The sequence below is a fragment of the Morone saxatilis genome, unplaced genomic scaffold, assembly GCF_004916995.1.
Source record: "Morone saxatilis isolate NCDOM2014 unplaced genomic scaffold, NCSU_SB_2.0 Contig16, whole genome shotgun sequence".
Classification (NCBI taxonomy): domain Eukaryota; kingdom Metazoa; phylum Chordata; class Actinopteri; family Moronidae; genus Morone; species Morone saxatilis.
The window spans coordinates 19,948,180-19,968,106 of NW_023339718.1; the positions used below are offsets into that span (position 1 = coordinate 19,948,180).

Genomic DNA, 19,927 nt, shown 5'->3' on the forward strand with positions numbered 1-19,927 from the left:
CATTGTGAAATGCAGGTCACAGTGTTCTTGATTCTCAGCACTTCGAATATCATTAAGCATGTGGTTCTCCGCCGCAGACCATCATGGCAGGTCAGTTGCGTGTTCTGTCCTTTTCCTTTTTTCGTGTCTTCGTCTACACGGAGCAGTGTCACGCCGGCCAACCCTGTGATGTAACCAGCGAGCCTTCACTCTCAGGCTTGTGTGCAGACAGTGGACAGTTTCCCACAGCCCTGACCGACATTTACCATTTATGTCAACGATCATAACGGTCCCTTACATAAGAATGTCCTACCTTTTTTGGTAAAAAAACAACTTTGTGGAATGTGACTACAAGTGCAAATATGTGTAGCAAATTGTGAGGTATTTTTGGAGGCTTATAACTCTTTGTTCCACTTTTAGATCTTCAGTTCCTGTTTGAAGCTGCTACCCTTGAAAACAAAGGAAGAAGGAATTCAAGGTGGAAATGCCCGTAGAGTTAAATCTGCAGATGACTGTGACTCAAATAAGACATACAGGAAGTGTGGTGTGTGACTGAAGACAATTTTAGCATTGCTGCTAAATAGAAAGGTGAACTGATGCTTGTGACCTAGGTGTATGTAGTTTAAGTGGGTCTTTACTGTGTAATTCTGAAGAAATCTGTGTTCACATTGACTCTATTCCAAAGCCAGACCTTTATCACACACTTCCCCAGATGGTCTCTTGCACTTCATCTCAAATTGATCTGTGTTGTTGAATATATTACAGTGGATGCGATGCTTTTTTCATATACACATCTGGTGCTTGTAGGAAATGTTTTGAAGCGCAGATGCTCTGCCATAAGTTCACTGTTGGTCAAAGTGGCCTCTGCAAATTGGTGGCTACTATAAAAATGCAAGCAAATTACAGGGCATCCGGGCAAGGGACCAAGAGTTCTGTAATTCATTTGAGAGACTGGAGTAAAGCTTTGAAAACAGAGGGGCTCGCATCTCCACATCACAACAGTTCTGAAGCCCACTTTTACGGCTGATAAATGACCTGCCGTGGTTCCTCCATGTGTGTTTTTAAATTCTGTGGTTCAGCATCCCACCCTGGTACAGAGGCATATGCTTTGCAGCTGCAAATCCCAGCTATAGGGGAACACTTTCTGCATGGGTTACTGTAATATCAACAGGCGATGATGAGCTTATGATTATCACTCAAAGGCATGAGATTCACTGTCTCCTGTAGAAAATATCTATAAGAGAGCACACATATAGCTGTCAACATGGACCGAACTGAACAGCAAAGGTCTTTTTTTCTGTTTTGTCTCTGCAGGGTTGGAAATTAGCCTTCTAATTGTTCACCAGAAGGGACATCATAATGAGGGTTATGTTGGTTCCAAGATTAATAAAAGTGGGCATTTAGGCAGAAAATATCCAAATTATGGCTGTGCATGCAATATCAGCAGAGTGGGAAGACTCATGCATTATTCCATGAAGGTTGCCACACAACATAAATAGCCTTAATTGGCTACTTTAATTTGTGGCAGACTCCTTTTACATTAATATTGGATTTTATTTAAATGTCAACAACTACGAAGCTCAATGGGATACCCCAGTTGGCAGATCCAAATTATGGTTTATACAATATGACGTGAATGTGATATAAAGCATCTCAAGGCCTTCTGTTTTTATTTCATCAAATATGGTGCTTTTCATATTTATCCACCGTACCCTATGTGCAGACATTTTACGGATCAAAGGCACCAAAAACTGCAAATTCAAAAAACTCAACAGACACTTTGTTTCATTTGAATTTCAAAAGCTGTTTTTCAACAGGGGCCATGATTGGCTAGTCACATCGGTGCAATGAAACAGAGACAAAAAATGTAGGACATGGTTATATTTACACGAGCAGCAAGACGAGTCAAAGTGACTGAACTTACAAAGCAAGCTGTGCACCAAGTATGTATTCTTTTTATTTCAAACTCAGAGATGTTTGACTTCTGGAATGTGGACATTAGAAGTCTGCTAGTAAATACTTTTGAGTGAAATAAATCTCATTGTTTACTGCAGAGTTAGTCAGTCTTTGGGAGTGTGCTTGCAACAAGGGCTCTAGTTGACATCAATCTGATTCTTAGGGGGCCACAAGCTGCAAAAAAAAAGCACAGATTCCATGAATTGCTGCACTGCTCCCATGTTGAGTCTTTGTTTGTGTCTGGTGTGAAAGTTTGCGAACCACTGATCTAAACAACACGGCTGCTGCTGGTTGTCAGGAGACATGAAAGGGGAGAAAATGGAGCCACGCCAAAGAGCAGCGTGCAAGCAGGGATCCTGAGGTTTCACAGTGGGATACCTCAGTTCTCCTCCAGCCTCAGCTGACGTAACCATCTCCAGCGTGTGAGCCGTCTGTACCTCATCTTACCTTGTTGTGTGCTCGCTGACCTGGTTTTCTGCACTACACATCACACCGGGAGAAAATCTACAGCCTCTTTCTCGCCATCGAGGACGGGAAAGAAGACACTCCAGAGTGCAGACTCTGCAGTTATTTATTTATTGCGGTCATATATTAAATGCCTGGCTCTTTCTTTTGGGTGTACAAACTCTTTTGCAAATTGGCCTACCATAGACTAGCAATTAGAGCTTCTCCCATACCAGAGAGATCACAGGTTTCAACCCTGCAAAATTGATGTTTCCACCAGGCGTCCTCCCTTTATTATTTTCCCACTCACACTTTGTAGATTGCAAAGTGGTCAGCTAATGGTCTAAGCTGTAAAAAAAATATGCAAAAAATCCAAGATGTTATTCCCAGTCAGGCTACCGCATGCCCACTCTCTCTAAACAAGTATTTATGAATAATAATAATCCAGTTATCATTGTTAGTGATGTAATTAGGAAAGATGCATCAAGCTCTTGAGCCTGACTGTCCAGGTGTGTGTCCTGAGTATTTTGGAAAGGATTTGCAAGCCTTTGTTTGTGTGTGAGAGAGAAGAGCATGTGATGTTCCTCAGAAGGCCAGTGGGGAACAGCCCAGAGGCATGCATGAGTAATGAGATGAATGTCCAGTCGACTGTCTCGGCTCCCCTCTTTCTCTGTAATTACCTATGCTGTGGCGGGCTCATCATTTGTATGTGTTAGTGTGTGTGTGCTCCCAAGCAGTCAGTGCTGTGCATTCTGCTGTGAAGAACAACCTTCATGTCAGCCTGCAGTTCCAGGGCCTATAGCTATTACCAAGATATAAACTACAAAATCAGACTTTTTCCAGGGCCTGTTGTACAAAATGTCCCCAACATGTTGTTAGTTGTAGTAGGGCTGTTGATCACTACTTTACCAGAGATTTTGCCTTTTTAAAATCACGTTTGCCAGACATTTATCCCACTTTTGGGGCCTTTTTGACTGCAAATAGTATCAAGATCTCAGGAGCTTCAGGGACTAAAGTCAAGAACCTTTTCAGAAACTTAAAGTCCCTATAGTGTATTCATATTTGTGTTTCCACTGCAACTGAAAAGCTGTGAATATGAGACCAATAATGGGTTACAAAGCTTTTTTTTAAATAGGACAAGACAACGATATAGTCATTATATTTTTCTGTGTAATTTACTGGAAATTAAACATGCAGAGATAGAAAGGCAGACTGAAAGCTCAAGAAAAGTCCCAAAATGATACTGGTTATTTTTGCGGTTTAGTTTGTAAGCATGTTAAACCAATTAGGAAATTTTCATTTGCCTTTGTTGCACACTTTTTCACTTCTCCTCTTGTCGATTGGGAAATGGGTTATGCAGCAATGATTTAAATGTCACTGAAACAAACACTGAAAGTAATTCCATTCTGTAGTCCTAATACCTGATACCAGTGACAAAGAGTGCAATAGCCAGTATAACTCCACCCCGATAGTTCCTGGGCCTTTGGAAAGTCCCACCTCGAGAAGATGGACTTTCTGGGTGCAGGAATTATGGTATGTCCCTAGAACCAAAACTAAAACTTAGTTCCTGTGGTTGAAATTGACAGTTCCTGGGTGAATTTCCTGATGTGGAATGATTGGTCAGTGGAATTAACTTTCTACTGAGCCCATCTTCCCCATTTTCCTTTATAATGAGAGGACTTCTTGTGTGCTCTTCTTTTGATGCATCTTCCCCCTCAACATATGCTAATATACAGTACAGTACTCTCGATGCTGTGAAAATCCCCATTGCCTTTTCTTTTCAGCTCGTATTTCCTCATTCTGAGATCATTTAGGAATATTAAACTGGTGAGAGTTTCTGTTTTGTTCTCTGTTTCTGGAGCTGGGTTTAGCTCATTTTTCATCTGATTCCCGGAAAAAAGGAATGTCTCCGTTCAGAGATAATGTTTCAAAATATGTCACCATACAAAATCTGTTTTATCTTTATCTTGTCATCTACGGCATCTTTGTAGTTTAAGACAGGCTTTTAGGCAAGATTTGACACTGCCTGTAAAGTCAAAATGTGCAGGAGTACTGTACTGTCTAATTTGAAATATTTGTCTGCTGTTATTTAACCTTTGTCGAGTTGGCTCATCTGGATAAAGAAACGTTGCTTTCAGAGAAGTCTGAATTCTGAGCTTTTTTCTCAAAGGATTACTTTTGTATAGGGAAAAACATTACACCTCCCCTTTAAACACACAGAGATGAAATTGAATCTTCTCTTCTTATTCTTGGTAAGACAGCAAATAAGATAATTATCCAAAATTACTGTTCTTTAAAACAAACTATTACCTGATCTGCATTGTAACACAATGAGAAAATGTATACAGAAGATAATGGGTGTTAACTGTAATGGACACTGGTTTTCTCTTTTGAGATCATTGTTAAACTCATTCCAAGCCACTATATAACAGAACAAAAGCTGAAAGCTCGAAATGCAAATGTGACTGCAGGAGGGCAGACTGAATCTGCATTAGCAGCACTTTAAAACTCCCCCTCTGCTAATTGCTGTGTTTGTGGATGAATGACTGAGGAGGTGAACCAGTGAAATAGTAGGAGGGACACCAGAGATCTTAATGCTCTCAACAGACATCCAGAGAATGCACAAGACGACCCATTAGCACCTCACAGCCTCTTCAGGAGCAGTTTCCTCTGGATGTTTCCCTCTTGTTATTCAAAGTTGAAATGAATTTGCGGTCTCTGGGGACGTGTACGCACTTAGTTAGAAGTGTGACTGTACCCAAAATGCACTGAGTAAGCATTGGGATGTGAGTGTTTAATCCACTTTCTTTGGTTGCAAGAGACATATGATCATATAGCTATTTGTTTAGTTTGATGAAGACTGTATAGTCAACTTGGTCAGCTGTTACTATATTACTCAGCTGCTTGTCTTTTCTTCCCCAGTTGTTACCTGTAGTGTTCAGCTTTTCAATGATGGTTGTGGTCTTGCATTTTTATAAGAAAGGCACATTTCTTCTTTTGATGCCACATGTGAACTGCAATCTGTCTCAAGTATGTCTAAGGTAAACAGCAGAATTACATTGTGTGCTTACATGTATTTGATTGCCCTATATGTTGTGTTGCCTGTCTGATGACATGGGATTGTTTTTTGGTAAAGGTTGAGTCAGGTTAAACTTTTCTTGCTTTTTGCCTAAGGCCTCTCTGTTAACACCCCATTGTGCCAACTGCTGTCTCATTGAAATAAATGAGGTGGTGGTATTTATTCATGCAGAGCTGTTGTCTGTCTGAAGACAGCCTTAGTTAGTAGTATACCACGTGTGACATATACCGTAACCTCTTGACCCAGCCCCCCACTGCTGTGTGTATGTCATTCTAATTTGAATAATTGCATATATGTAACAGAACCTAAACCACCCAAACAGACACCAATTGATGTACATTGATGTCTTTTATCATGAATCTAGAGACACTATATGCATTGTGTTGATATTCCTCACATAGCTGTTGGAGAAATAACCAAGTGGATATGCAGATCACATAAAAATAGCATACTACAGGGTTGTCAAGGCAAGGGTTAAGATATTCCTTTATATTACTTTATTTGTCCCACAATGGGGAAATTCCAATGTTACAGCAAAAGTGGATAGAGAAAAAACAGTAACAAAAACAGTATTGAGAGTAGGGAAATAATATAATGTAATATAAACACTATGTAAAAGAGAAAAAAACAGTAAGAATCCAAACGACAGATAACACAATAGTAGCAGCCACACAAAATAGTAGCAGCCAAAAAGAAAGTTGCACATGGGCAATAGATTGCACAGTGAAGGATTGCACAACTGTGACTCATGGCACTCTGGTTTAAATAAATATTGTACAACACATCATATATATCATTATTGAATAATATATGAATATACTGCATATTAAAAAGGAATTCATATCTCATTGTGCCTTCTTCGATACAAAAACATGAAACGTTAATGTTCTCAGTGGAGATATAAAAAAATATATAGGATCTGTGAAGATAAAATATAGATATAGAGCAAATAGGAACATTGCAGATTAGGGCGACGTATAATTTAAGAATCTGTCATGCATTTTCACTACAATATATGAATGAGTATAATACATTATACACATACTGCTCACAGCATTATTTGGATGTGCAAAATCACATTAGCAGCGTTTAGAGACACACAGGGAAGTTATTTAGTTATTTGTCATTATACGTTTTTATTGTCTGTATTCATTTATTTGATATTGTGACGCAATGCTGCATCACGTCACTTGACGTCACGCTGCGAACTCGCCGTCACCCGGAAGAGAGGAGCGTCGGAGTGTGTGTGACGATTGTTTACATTTCCTGCAGCTGGTAAAATGAATCCTCCGATGATCAACTCGACCAACTCCGTGTCAACAACCAAAAGTAAGAACCCTTTAAGCAACCGACATGTTTTATTTGAGGCGTGAGTGGCAGCAGAGAGCCAGGATGAGACTGACAGTCACGGAGCTAGGTCAGCTAACTGTTAGCCGCTACACTTAGCTGTATTTGTGTCTTTCTAGTTTGGACTCACTCAGTTATCCAGCTGTTGAACCATTCAGTGCTTCATACCGTGCATGCACAGTGACAGCCCCAGCCTTTTGAATGGCGGACAGTGTTACCAGACTACTATTATTCTGTATGTGTCTGAACTTTTCACCTGGTAGCTGACTTGTAACGTTCAGTGTCAGCTAATTAATGGATAATTAGCACAAGCCTAAATAATGTGAGCCTACCAGCTCTGCTAAAGATGGAGAAGACTTCAGGTTTCTGGACATAAACAAGGATTAATAACACAACCTATGGCTGTGTGATGTTACTGATGTTTACATCCTTACCCTGCAAGACTTGCACACCTTGTTATTAATGAAAACTAAATACCTTAGTTAACCTTGATTGTGCTGAATAGTTGGGTTTATGACAGACACCCTACTTAGAAAAAATTTGCTGCTAGGGATTGAATTCCTTCTTGCCACTAATGTATCATTGTGACCCAGAAACTTGTTTTAGTGAGACCAGTGGGTGCAGAATTTAGATTAAATTCACCTTCAGACTTAGAGTATTTCTTTGAATACGATGATTAAAGTGATGTTTTCAGACCCTAATGTGCAGTGTGGGGAACTTAAAAAAGGCCTATTTTTGAGCCCATTTCACTCAATTCAAGATCAAATAGTTGAAGATGAAGAGGAATGTTAAAAGATGCCTTGCGCCTGTGGTTATGTTGAGCTGCTGCTCTGCCCCCTCACACACACTTCAGACAGTGATTCAGACTCAGTCGTCAGTTTATTGGGTCCGTCTTGTTAAAACTAATGTAGTCTAACACAACCACCTGCCTTAAATCCCACCTTCATGAATGCTAAGATGTTCAGTTTTTTTGTTCAACATACTTTAGAGAGGCATTGTATTACATTATACTGGAAGTTGTTTCTAATAGTTCCAGCTCTTTTATATCAGTGAAGACTAATTATGTAGATGGTAACACCTCTCAGAATATTGCAATACAGTTCAATAGGACCAAAACTGCATGACCAAATGGCCGTACAGTTCAACACTTCTCTGAGACAGTTTCAATAAAAACTGAACATTATAAACTTGATGGAGGTAGGCTTTAATGCAGGACTGCTTCATTTGGTGCAAAATAGTAACCTGCACAAAATGACTTCAATTGAAATTGAATCATTTTGTGTGTAGGCATTCATGTGCATGTAATTACGCTCCCTCCTCTATAGTTTTGTACAAATCCTCAGATTATCTCTTCCCAGATTGGGATTCTTTGCGACATGGAGGGTCAGTGGTCTAGCACATGTTCATCTGATGGTGCTTGTCATGAAAACTTTTATGAACCTTAAGCCCAGATCACCAGCATCATCATGCATTCAGCATTGTTTCTGTATGTACAGGAAAACGAGAGGCTGAGCGGTCAGTTAACTGGACAGTGGAGGAAACTCAGGTGCTGCTGTGCGCCTGGAGCGATGAGCGCGTCCAGAAGAGTTTGGCAGAAAACCTTCGCAACCGCCATGTCTTCAAACACCTCTCGGCCCGCATGAGCGAAATGGGTTTCTCCCGGAGTCCACACCAGTGCCGCCTTCGGGTCAAAACTCTGAAGGCTAACTATGTGAGAGCCAAACTGCAGAGGAGCGTGGACAGCTTGCAGCCTTGCACTTTTAAATACTTTGCAGACATGGATGCCGTGTTGGGCCGGAGGTCAGCAGGAGGGGAAGGAGGGCCCTATTTTGTTTCTCCAGAACGGATCGCTGAGTGTAACCTTGACTCCATGGACAGGACAGGAAGTATCCCGCCAGATGTCAATTCTAATACTGAGATTAGTGGACACCATTTTGGCTCTTTGGGGAGGACAGGAAGACCATGTTTGAGCTCTTTAGAGGAGAGAGGAGGCCGCCAGTCTTGGCAGTTGGACTCAGAAGTCAAGTTGGAAGATGGAGAAGATTCAGCAGATGAGTTTGAGTTCGGTAACACAGGATTCCCACAGCGTCCGAGAGACAGACACCATGGAGTTTATCTGGAATCACCCATCCATCAAGAAATTAGTGGTATGTACTTTGATTATTATATAAATCATTAGAGGCAAAACCAAATGCTAAATGTTTAGTTTTAGTTTGACAAAAAAAACTCTATTGAACATATTGTCATCTGCCACGTGGCTGTGAATCTTACTCATCTGATAATTTGGCTTTGTTGCTACTTATGATGAATCACAACCCCCGAATACTGACTACCAAATGTTTTACACCTAATGGCATTCAGTATCTGCAAATGAAACATTTCTGTGAACTATAAACTAATTTGTCCATCATCCCTTCATTGTATATCCCCAAAGACACATAGGCAGCACATACTCACATTTTAGCAGCTGGAACTAGTTACTATTGGAACTATTAGGTGACTCTAGATATTCAGATATTCCTGTCATTAGTAATCTCATACCTGTACTATTTTATATTCTGTGTCATAGGTACACTAGTGGAAAACAGCTTGAGCACTCCTTCTCCACATGTAGTACCACCTCCACCTCCAACTGCTCCTTCTCCTCCCCCTCATACCCAACCTGCCGCCTCTCCACTCCCTGCACCCCCAGATCCAAGCCCTACCACCCTCCCCAGCTCTGGCCACCATCACCCCGAGTCCACCTGCCTGGAACCCGTCCTCAAGCACCTGTCGGAGTGCTTCCAGCGGTTGGTGTCGGAGACGCGGGGCCTGCTGGTGCAGCTGGAGAGTCAGCGACAGGAGCAGGCCCGCTGGCATCAGGAGCTCCTGGCCCAGTGGCTGCAGAGGGAGGAGCGCCGGCAGAGGGAGACGGCTGAGAGAGAGGAGAGGAGGGAGAAAGCTCGCATGGAGCATGAGATCAGAGTCCTTGAGCTCCTCACCAGTCTAGCCAGAGAACATGGGTGTAGATGTGAAGGCAGCCAGACTGCAGCAGAGGCAGCAACTGGTCCAAATCATACCTTGAACAAAGGCAGACATTAAGATGCACTCACACCAAGGATTTTTACAGTGGTTAACCCAAAGTGTGACATGGTGTCATGGTATATAAGCTCAGGTGGAATCAAATAACGGCACTGATAATGTAAACAGCCACACTCAGGACGGTTTAGGCCTTAACCCTGAGTGATATATAACTTTTAATAGAACCAAATGCAGGAGAAGCCTGTGTTCAGAGAGCTTAGAAGAAGAAATTACAATTGTATGGACAATTTGTTCTTCTGTCTGTCCTCTGTCACAACATCTGCAAGGGTTGGTAGGTGTCGGTTGATTGTAATGGTTGTAATGGAATTGTTTCATGCACTTTTATATAAATTAAAAAACATATTTTCAACCATTTTCTGTTTTCTTCTGGAATGTGTTTGTCAACAAGGTAGCCTTTTAGTACTAATGGAAAAGTCTAAATCTGTACTGATACTTGGTAATACTGACACGTTGAAGTCTCAATAACGATTGGCGACTTCATCACAACTGAGCAACACAGTGACCTGCCTGGAACAGTTCTTACTGTTCCAGGCAATAGGAAATATTGAAGTCCTAGTTATACATTTGAAAGATGTTATCTTTGCTTTTTGCTATCATAATAACCTCACAATGTATTGTATGACTGTTCTTGTAAATACGAAAAACGGAAATAATTGCCACTACAGCTACAGTCTGCATCACCATACACAGTACATTCAGTCTGAATACTGATTTCATGCTTTATGTTTCTGAAAACTAATTTGAACTCCAGCTTCAATCAAATCTTTAAATCTTCTGTGCTCAAAAATGCAGTTATCAAGCTAATTATAAAGTACCGTGTTTTTCTAACTTGAATCAGTTTACATTCCAAAGAAAATTGAGTCATTAAAACAGAAACAGAGGACTCTACATATGTTCTGGCATAATTTGGATACATTGTGATTTTATATGTTTTATATTTCATACAGACATCGTAAACATGAATAATTTAATCACATATATTTTGCATTAGTTCTACAATTATGTATGCGATATATTGCACAATGCAGTACAAACAAACATCTGTCAATGATACATTAGATATGCATATATGGCAAATGTATTTTTGTTACATAAAGAAGACATACAGACACATGGAACATACGCATGGAGAGTTGATCCGTCACAGCTGATTATTATGATTATTAATGGCTTTGTCGTCAGCACATTAGAAAATCTGTCCTTCAACAAGAAAGTCGCAAGTTTAATTCCCTCAGTGCCTGAAAAGTGTTTGTCTACTCAGGATGTTTGTCCATGTGTCCATGAGCAAGACACTGGTCTGTGACCTGGCTGCTGCAGGGGCATCACCGATGGGAAACAACATGGTACTGTAAATTCCTGATGCCTATCTTTGCTGCTCCGTGTTGAAGCTATATGGGGAATGTAGCACAAACATAAAGTCAGTGTTTGTTTATTTCCCTGCAGGAACATTTCAAATCAGCCTTGTATAACAGACCTTTAGCACAGTTCTGATAGTCTAGTCAGGATTGTTCTTCATGAGAGTAAACATCAGATGTCTTCAGTCAAGCTGTGGACATATTGTACCTTTTTACACACTATATATATTTCCTGTTTCAGCTCTAGCCCTTAGTGCTACACGCTTTATCAAATGAGCTACACAACATCTCTTTTCTGTGATAGGATATTTTTCTTCCTGCTCTGCCCTGCTTTACACTCACTTACAGGAACCTGATTTATTAAACCTCCAGGCTGTAGCTGCCCCATGCTGATTGCTACCTGAATAGACAAACTGGAAATCTTTCACTCAGCCATTCAACACTGGCTGCCCTGAAGGGACAGAGCGTGAACAAGCTGAATTGGAAAAGCCCCGCTTCCTTTTGCTTTAGAAATGCTGAAACCAGTCTGTGATCAACATTGGTCAAGCTCATATTTTGTTACACAGATGATGTTTGAAACCAGACACAGGAATACTTAAAGGATACGGCTGGTGATAAATGATCAAATGAAAAGACTAAAACCGACAATAAATTGATCCTGCTAACAAGCATTGTGTATGTATTCAGAGCTTGATATATCTGATTTCTCTGTGAGAATAGAGCTCAAAAACACAACGAGCCACACCTTTGCAATGTTCCTGTAGTTTATTTTGACTCAATCCCAGATACACTGTCCTGCAGCCCCAAATACTCACTAGAACAATAAATGTGGATTAATCCGCCGCTGAAAATAGTCGCCAATAAATGCACTAGTTCCTCCTGTTTGAGTGTTGTCTGCTCAAAACTACAGAAGCCAGCAGTTTTATGTCATTATTGAGCCTTTTCTAAAATAAAACTACATATATGTGAGCATTTTAAAAAAAAATTGTATTTCAGTATGAACACATGGGGTTAAGGCTGAGAGCCACCGACAGGGTGGGGAAGTCAGGAAGTATTGAGAGACGGATTAAGTTTTTTTCATGGGAATAGTTGACCATTTAAAAAATGTAGAAAAGGGCCTTTTTTGCTCTTGTTCTTCTTAACATGTTTGCTTTTCATGGTAGTAATTTGTGAATTGAGACCTACTCCTCTGTCACATTCATTATTATATGTAAAATGTTGAAGACTAAAAGTGAGCGTGACCAGAGCCTTCGTAAAAGATCCAACCTGAAATCGTAAGATATTTAGTTCAAGGCCTTGTTAACCTTTTCTAAATACTGGTACACACAATTCTACTGTTCCTTGATCAGCTCTAATTATACATTTTATTTTTTTCCCCATTACTTTTGTTGCACACATGAAAAAAGGTTTCTGCTCGAAACCTGGTTCAGACCCCTTACTGTTGTTTGTATGCCTGTCACATACACTTGTGTTTGTATCCCATCATGTCCAACATAATGACTGCAATCCTGAGCTTTGTGGTCAAACTCTGTGCAGTCATTTAAGCGAGAGAAAAGCTGGATTAGTGCATATACGTAAATCTGCGCTAATACCCCAGATTACATAATACCTCTGGATGTTGATGAGATTTGGGATGATTTGCTGTTATTTTACAGTGGCTTATTACTCTGCTTGGAAATGTGGAGAAAGTCAGCCAAGCACAAAGGATTTTTCTTTGGCTAAACAAACATCCAGTATGTAGTCTTTGTCACATTTCTTTACTGTGTAGAGTAACTGAACTACAGTGAAGTTTGACTTAACGAAGAGGAAAAAATCTATAGTCTTGTTCTGTTTTCTGTTGTTTGAAGATAAGCAGAACATTTGTTGTAACAAATGTTGTGTTAGAATTGTGTATTTTCTGCGGATATATAAGAGTAAAAGAAACAATTTACAGTATTTTTTGTCTTGTAACTCTGATTTCTCCTCTTTCCAGGTGTCATTGTAGATGATAATTCATTCTTAATCAACCTGGCTTTTTAGATAAAAGCTAAATGAATAAAAATGACTAATAATCACACAATGGCCCTTTATAACTCTGCAGACAGAACACGGTCGCGCTGGCAAGATTAGAATTTGCCTGAGAACACTGCTTCACAGGATTTAATACAGTTGACATTTAAACACAATTGTGGTTTGCATGTTTATTTTTTTTAATCTGAACATGTTTTTAAATCCAATGATTCATCCCATTCTGGACTTTCATACTGTGAATCAATGTTTCTCATTTGCCTACAAAGGCAGCCTCCTTTTTATGTGTCGCCCACTTAGAAACTGTTGTCACCTTGTATTTCTGGACGGACAATGAACATCACTTTTGGTATGAAGGACTAAATGAGACCCTTTGTTGTGTTGGAGACAGTGAAAGAGATTGAGCTGTTCAGTTTTCATTTTATGCATCAACTTTTTCACTGACATAAATGAAACAATTTTAATTAGTTTCTTTTGGTGGCAACGAAGCTCCGACTTCCATGACCTGAACTTCACATGAGGTGTGTAGAAATACAAAAGACAGAAAAGGGGGAGGAGTGGAGAGATAAAGAGAAGAGAGAGAAAAAATGGGAGAAAAGAGGGTTAAAGGGGGAAGGGGGCAAGAGGGTGGTGGAGAGAGAAAGGTGAACAGAATACATTAAAAATATATATGGGTGTGTAATTGTATCTTTACCAGCCTAGAGACCATTTCCCTCTGTAGTTCCTCAGCAGGCCACAATTCTAATGCAAACAGCATAATATTAGTAATGTGTATTGTATTGTAATTATTGTACACATTGTCGTATTTAGTATTAGATATGTTAGCTACATGGTTATACAACCTGTTGGTCTGGAATTAAACTTGACTGAATGGATTGCCTCAAAGTTTGGTACAGACATTCATGGTCCTCAGAGGATGAACCCTACTTACTTTGGTTGAATATTTCCTCTAGTGTCACCAGGAGGTTGACTTTCTTGTTTTTGAGTAAAATGTCTGGAGAACTATCTGGTGGATTGTTATCATGTTTGCAGACATCCACGTCCCCCTCAGGATGAATTGAAATCACTGGTGATCCCAGACTTCCCAGCACTGATGGTGCTAGATAAAAAGTCTGGGATCACCACTGATATCAAGGGGGACATGGAGCAGAGCTAATGACATTCCCATCAGCCTCAGCTGTACTTTGTGTTTAGTCCGAATTAGCCAAACTATAAAGGTCACCGATATGTGAATTACTTGATAGCGTTAATATTTAGCACTGCTGTCAGAGTTGCTAGCGTGGTTGTAGACTAATTTTAAAGTATTATTTTTTTTGGCCTTTTATGCCTTTATTTGACAGAGATAGCTGTAGAGAGACAGGAAAGGGGGCAGAGAGAGAGACAGGACGACATGCAGCAAAGGACCGCAGGTCGGACTCGAACCCGGGCCGCTATGGGTCGCCAGCTCTACCAACTGAGCTAACCAGGAACCCGTAGACTCATTTAATATATATTTATATACATAATATAATTTCCAGGCAATGCAAGACATTTTTTAAATACTTTTATTGTAATAATTTCATGGTTCCACAAAGTATTCAGTATATTTACATGTTTTTTTTTTATCTTGTTTTTGTAAATAAAGAGAAAGAAAACCAAGCTGCCAATTCATATTATGTATGCTTATTATATAATGTAGCCTACACTTACATACCCATACACACATATATCACAAGTATATATACAAGACAGTTTTTTTATATTGCATTATAAAAAGCACAAAAAAGAATAAATAAAATACAATAAAACATAACATAAAAGGTGAAAAGAACACAAAAGAAAAATCACAAAGACATTGAAGAAGAAGCCCATATGCTCCCCACTGAGATAAATACCACATACACACACAGATACATGAGATACATGAGCTTTTCATGCTGCATCTTTAATTTTCCTTCCACATTCAGTATGAGCTCATTTGGCAACACTTGATGGTGGCATTCCTGATAAAAGCAATCTTCATGGAGAATCGAAAACTATAAGAGGAAGGGTGGAGAAATACTGATGGAAAAAACGTCAGAGAGTTTGAGAGAAATATGGATGGAGAAAGAGAAATGAAATTGAAAGAGGATGGGAGAGGGGGGTGTGTGTGGTGGGGGCTGGTTCTCTGCTCTGATTGGCTGCTGCGTCGCCCTCACAATAAAGTCTTAAGGCTGCTCGCTGCTCCGGAGCTCACACACCACAGAGTGCGGCGTTGGAGAGACACAGCCGGAGCTGTCATTCATTCATACGGATTCTTCTTCTCCGAACAAACCCGCTGCTGCTGCTGCTGCTACTCTGAAACCGAGAATACACATTTTCCTTTTTTTTTTTTTTGCATTTCCAACTTAATAATGCTGCATTGAGCGACCGGAGCCGGGAGGGACTGCTGGGTTTCACCGCCTCGATTCATTCTCATGTAAAAGGAGAAAGTCTCTGCTTGCTGAAAGGCTGTTTTTTTCACAATTTGGGAGAAGGATACGAGAGGAATTCGCTCCTGGATTTACTGCTTGTTGAGGTGAGCTTGGAGGATTCATTGTGGACATGTTGTGGTTGTGGATATTTAGTGAATGTTGTTGCTGTTTGTGCACCTCGGAGACCCAAAATGCGCGCAGGTGGTGGAAAGAGCGCACTTTATTCCCAGCCACAGAGGATCGGCAGTCTGTTTGTAAATGCACTGACCACTCACTGAATGCTCTGTGACTCTTTGCACAACTTGGCTGCAAATGTTAAGATTGCAGCTCGAGTTTCTAGCGTTTGAATTGAACCTTTACTGCAGTGCGAGGGCTGGAAGTGCGCCGTTATTTACTTTATCCTGCAAGGGTCAAAACAAACAAGGGTGATGATGCCCAAATCCACTGGCTGCACTAAATAGCTGTGTCTGTCTTTTCATTTACCGTAAGATGACCCCTAAAATGTTCCCTAATAATGGGATTTTTGAAATCAGTGTCAATGGCGGACTATTTTTAACCCCCACTACCTTCTGGCTAAGAGGATTCCCCCCTCCTCACCTCTCCTCCCCGGCAAGACAGTGAGGGATCAGTGAAGTTAATCCCACATCTCTCCTGAATAACTCTGTTCTCCTTGGCTTTCCGTGCCGCTGCTCTGTATTACAAACATGCATAGGCTTTCCTTAATGTGCTGACAAGTTAAATCCGTTTATTGGTGATTTGGCAGGACTCTGGCTGGCTGGCTGACAATGCGAGGATGCATCACTTGAATGAGTTATTGTTGCTGTGGATTACGTGGTTGCTACTGTACTGCTGTGTTGTGTAGGCCTGGTGGTGGTTGTGGCGGTCTTTGTTTGTACAAATGCAAACCAATAAATGATATATGACGATATGTGGGTCTTGGAAGTGTCAGGACTTTGGTGCAAGTAGTGAGTGATGTGATTGTAGATGAAAAAGGTGTGTATACTGCAGAATGTGTTGGAAAGAAACTGTCTCTATCAGCTACCAGTCTGGTTTTTATATATCTGTCCTTAGAAGTGTCCGTACGCTTTCTGGATGTGAAGTAAACAGATAGAATGTAGTGTAGATTGGAATGTGTTGTGCTGTGTTCGGAGTGATTTCTATCGTATCACATGATTTTCATTAGCAGATGGATTTTGCCCAGTCATGGAATTGCAGATTGTAAAATGTGCACTTTCTGGGATAAATTTGGTTACAAAGTGGATGTTTGGACAGTATTTTATTACTGTGAAGCAGGTCCCAACTACAGGTTGAGTCTAAAAAAGTAAACATCCACTTTACAACTAAATGTAGCTCCGTTTTAATATAGGTGCCCAGGCGTAATTTAACCTGCAAACTGTCAGATCAGTCAGGAATCAGGTCATGAATTTCCCAGTCCAGACACATGTTGAATGAAGCCTCAATAGGCTACCGTGTCCCACCTCATTTGGCTGCGATGTTTCCGGTATCTACCTCTACTTGTGGTTGAATCTTAGCATGCTGTTTACTCTGCTTCCTAAAGAATGAGAAATAGAAGCCATGAAGGTGTTGTTTCTGCTGCAGCGTCCCTCTGTGGGATGTTTTAGAGTCTGCAGGGGGGATTTGTGTGGCTGTCATGGACTGATGACGCCAGGTGACAGAATCCTATATGAAAGCTGTGATTTTTACCACTCGGTTCAACAGCTGCAAACATTGCCCCCAGTCAAAACACTGCTGGTTGCAAAACCCTCATTACTGGTGTGCACGTTCCTCTGTTTTCAGCCATCGTAATGAGTAAAGGAAAGTGTGATTTAGGCATTTGTCCTATCAGTTCAGTCTGCTGCATTTTATAGAGTATTCTGTAGACTAGGTGCTACAGCGGTGATGACAAATAGTCCTTAAGTGCTGTTACTGCTTGTGTAAATGCTAATCAAGCTAGTAGATGGGTATGTTTTGTTACAGCTTGTTGGCAGCTAGAGGTAAAGTTGCTAAATGTGTTGTTAGGCAAATGTGTTTACTCTATCACTTCTGCTTTTCTCCTTTGTTTCCCCATAAGTGTCTTTAAATTTGGACATCAGCCATTATGTTTCAGCTGTTCTGTGGGTTTGAACAAAGTTTAACTGCATTGTGGGAGTTTGTACTGACATACTGGCAGTAGCCTATAGTGTGGTTGAAAAAGGTTGAGAGAAAGAGAGGGACAAAGATTTATCTGTGGTGGGTCCTCTTTTCTCTTTTGTGGTCAGTGCATGTTCTTGCTGATTCATCACTTCTCACTCTGTGTTCAGACTTAACCTCAACACTGTATTTGGACAATTGGAAGATGTAGCAGTGTTTTTTTTAATGCTCCAGTCCCACCTTTTTATTGCAGCCCTCTACTGTTAGGCAGGTGTATTTCTACTCAGTGCTCCTCAGGCTAGTTTAGTTTTAAGTACCTCTGACCACACACCAGCTTCAAACAACACTACCAACCAGCCGTCTTTATTTAGACTACTTCCACTATTCCACTGTGGCCTGTTCGCCCTCTTGTGCAGCCACTCAGCTATCTCTCACCCTCATTTCCTCAAGCCATGGATGAGTGACATTCCTCATGCCTTTCAGTGTTTACGCAGTAGGGGGGTGGGAGCTGTTGATTTACTGCTGGTCCCTCATAGTGTAACATTCCCCCACTGCTATAGCCTCCTTCTCCAGCCCCAGTAAAGCAAAAACAAAACACCTTTCTACTTTTTCTCTTCTGCTTTCATTTCTACCGCTTCTGAAGCACATTGCTGTTTAGGCTGTTTTATTACATCACAAATCTCCGAGCTTTACAGCTTTGACCTGTGTACTCCCCAGAGGTTGCAGGAAAATCTTAGAAATGAAAATGGCATCAGGGAGGTGCTTAAACAGTAAATGTGCGTGTCTGCCTGTATACGTATCGTGGACCACGGGAATGGGTTTTCTGTGTGTTCAAGATTTTTTCTTTACAGCCTCTGAACTGCTGATGGGTGCTCATCACGAGCGGTCGTTAACACTGCAGGCAGGGCGGGAAGAGCCTCTGTCAGCTCTTTGATAGCTTGTATTTTGAGCAAGCGAGAGACCAGGCCCCATCATTCTCCCTCTGGGGAAGCGGCCCCACCCACACGTTTGGAGACAAAATTACCTGCAAGCCGGTGTCATTGATGGCTTTGCAGCCTGAAGGTAATTTCACGTTAACAGCGGGGTTTTACTCCTAATATGACATTTGCCTGGAGAGGTTTGGTGCTTTTCAGCTGCTGCCCTCCTGTTACAAAATTTCCCCAGCGGGGCAGAAAAGCGAAATATTTTGACATTTCTATATAACCTTTCAGTGAATCGTCTCTGGAAACAAAAAAAATCCCATGTTCCCTTCTCCTCAACTCATATTCCCCCTCCAAATGCTACCGCATATAAGATGAATGTCTTTCAGTTTCACTTCTAAGTTGGCTGTTTCAGCTGAGTGTACTACTTCCCAGTTAAATACTAGGGATGGGATAGTGGCCCCTCAAGTGTACCACGAGACATCCCGTCAGCTCTTGAGCCAGGAAATCTTTTGAAAGACTCACTGCCATGTGATAATCAGTGGTTGAGTCTTTAGCCATTAAAAAAAGTGGGAACAGTGTCTGCGTGAGCATATAAAAATAGCCTTGATTTCATGAAAACTTTTTACCCAAAAGCAACAATTTGCATCAGTCACAGCCAGTTTACTGCTTGATGCCTTTTAGTTGAGTACAGAAACATCTTTAAACTCATGAATGAGCAGAAACAGACAGAAATTTGAATATCCTCTGTTTTTAAATCCGGTTTAAGCCCAAACCAGACTTCTTTTTACACATTGAAGCAGATGGCGGCAAACACACACACACACAACCATCAAGGCTATAATTAAAACCATCCATCCAACCTAAACAAACCCCCCTGAAGCGAGGGAGGTGAGCTGTGGCATTTTGTTTGTTTACCTTCAGCTGCCACCCAGCCAGCGGCCATGCTAAACCAACAGCAATGTGCTAAGAGTTTGCTTTTGTCAGACCTGAGGACTTGACACCACAACTACTACTACACAAGACACCTGGAAGCCAAATGTAAATCAGTGTGTCTCAGTTGTCGCTGCTTGTAAGCATCCAGCACTTTGTTTTTAGGATTATGGTGAAGGCTGCAGCTGGCATGTGTGGAGCAGAGCAGATGAGAATTGACACTCTTGGCATCAGTGCAGAGACAGTGATGGTGGTGGTATCCGA

At 40.9% G+C, this 19,927-nt stretch overlaps 2 protein-coding genes across 2 annotated transcripts in view; both read left to right on the forward strand.

The window, feature by feature from the left end:
* Positions 1 to 6,657: 6,657 nt before the first annotated feature.
* Positions 6,658 to 10,224, forward strand: LOC118326246 (E3 ubiquitin-protein ligase arkadia-C-like). Its single transcript, XM_035659213.1, has 3 exons — positions 6,658 to 6,787; positions 8,302 to 8,952; positions 9,375 to 10,224. Exons 1-3 carry the CDS (start codon positions 6,739 to 6,741, stop codon positions 9,884 to 9,886), a joined length of 1,212 nt encoding a protein of 403 aa, XP_035515106.1. The 5' UTR covers positions 6,658 to 6,738; the 3' UTR covers positions 9,887 to 10,224.
* A 5,234-nt stretch (positions 10,225 to 15,458) lies between these two features.
* Positions 15,459 to 19,927, forward strand: part of rasgef1ba (RasGEF domain family, member 1Ba) — a gene marked incomplete in the record, with an annotated part of 28,652 nt that continues 24,183 nt past the window's right edge. Inside the window, 1 exon segment of the mRNA XM_035659212.1 lies at positions 15,459 to 15,784.

Bases quoted from the DNA above. Each gene is read 5' to 3' on its own strand.
- LOC118326246 (XM_035659213.1), top strand. From the start codon at position 6,739: ATGAATCCTCCGATGATCAACTCGACCAACTCCGTGTCAACAACCAAA. The intron at 6,788-8,301 runs GTAAGAACCCTT...CTGTATGTACAG, and splicing joins CTCCGTGTCAACAACCAAAA to GAAAACGAGAGGCTGAGCGG. The intron at 8,953-9,374 runs GTATGTACTTTG...TCTGTGTCATAG, and splicing joins CATCCATCAAGAAATTAGTG to GTACACTAGTGGAAAACAGC.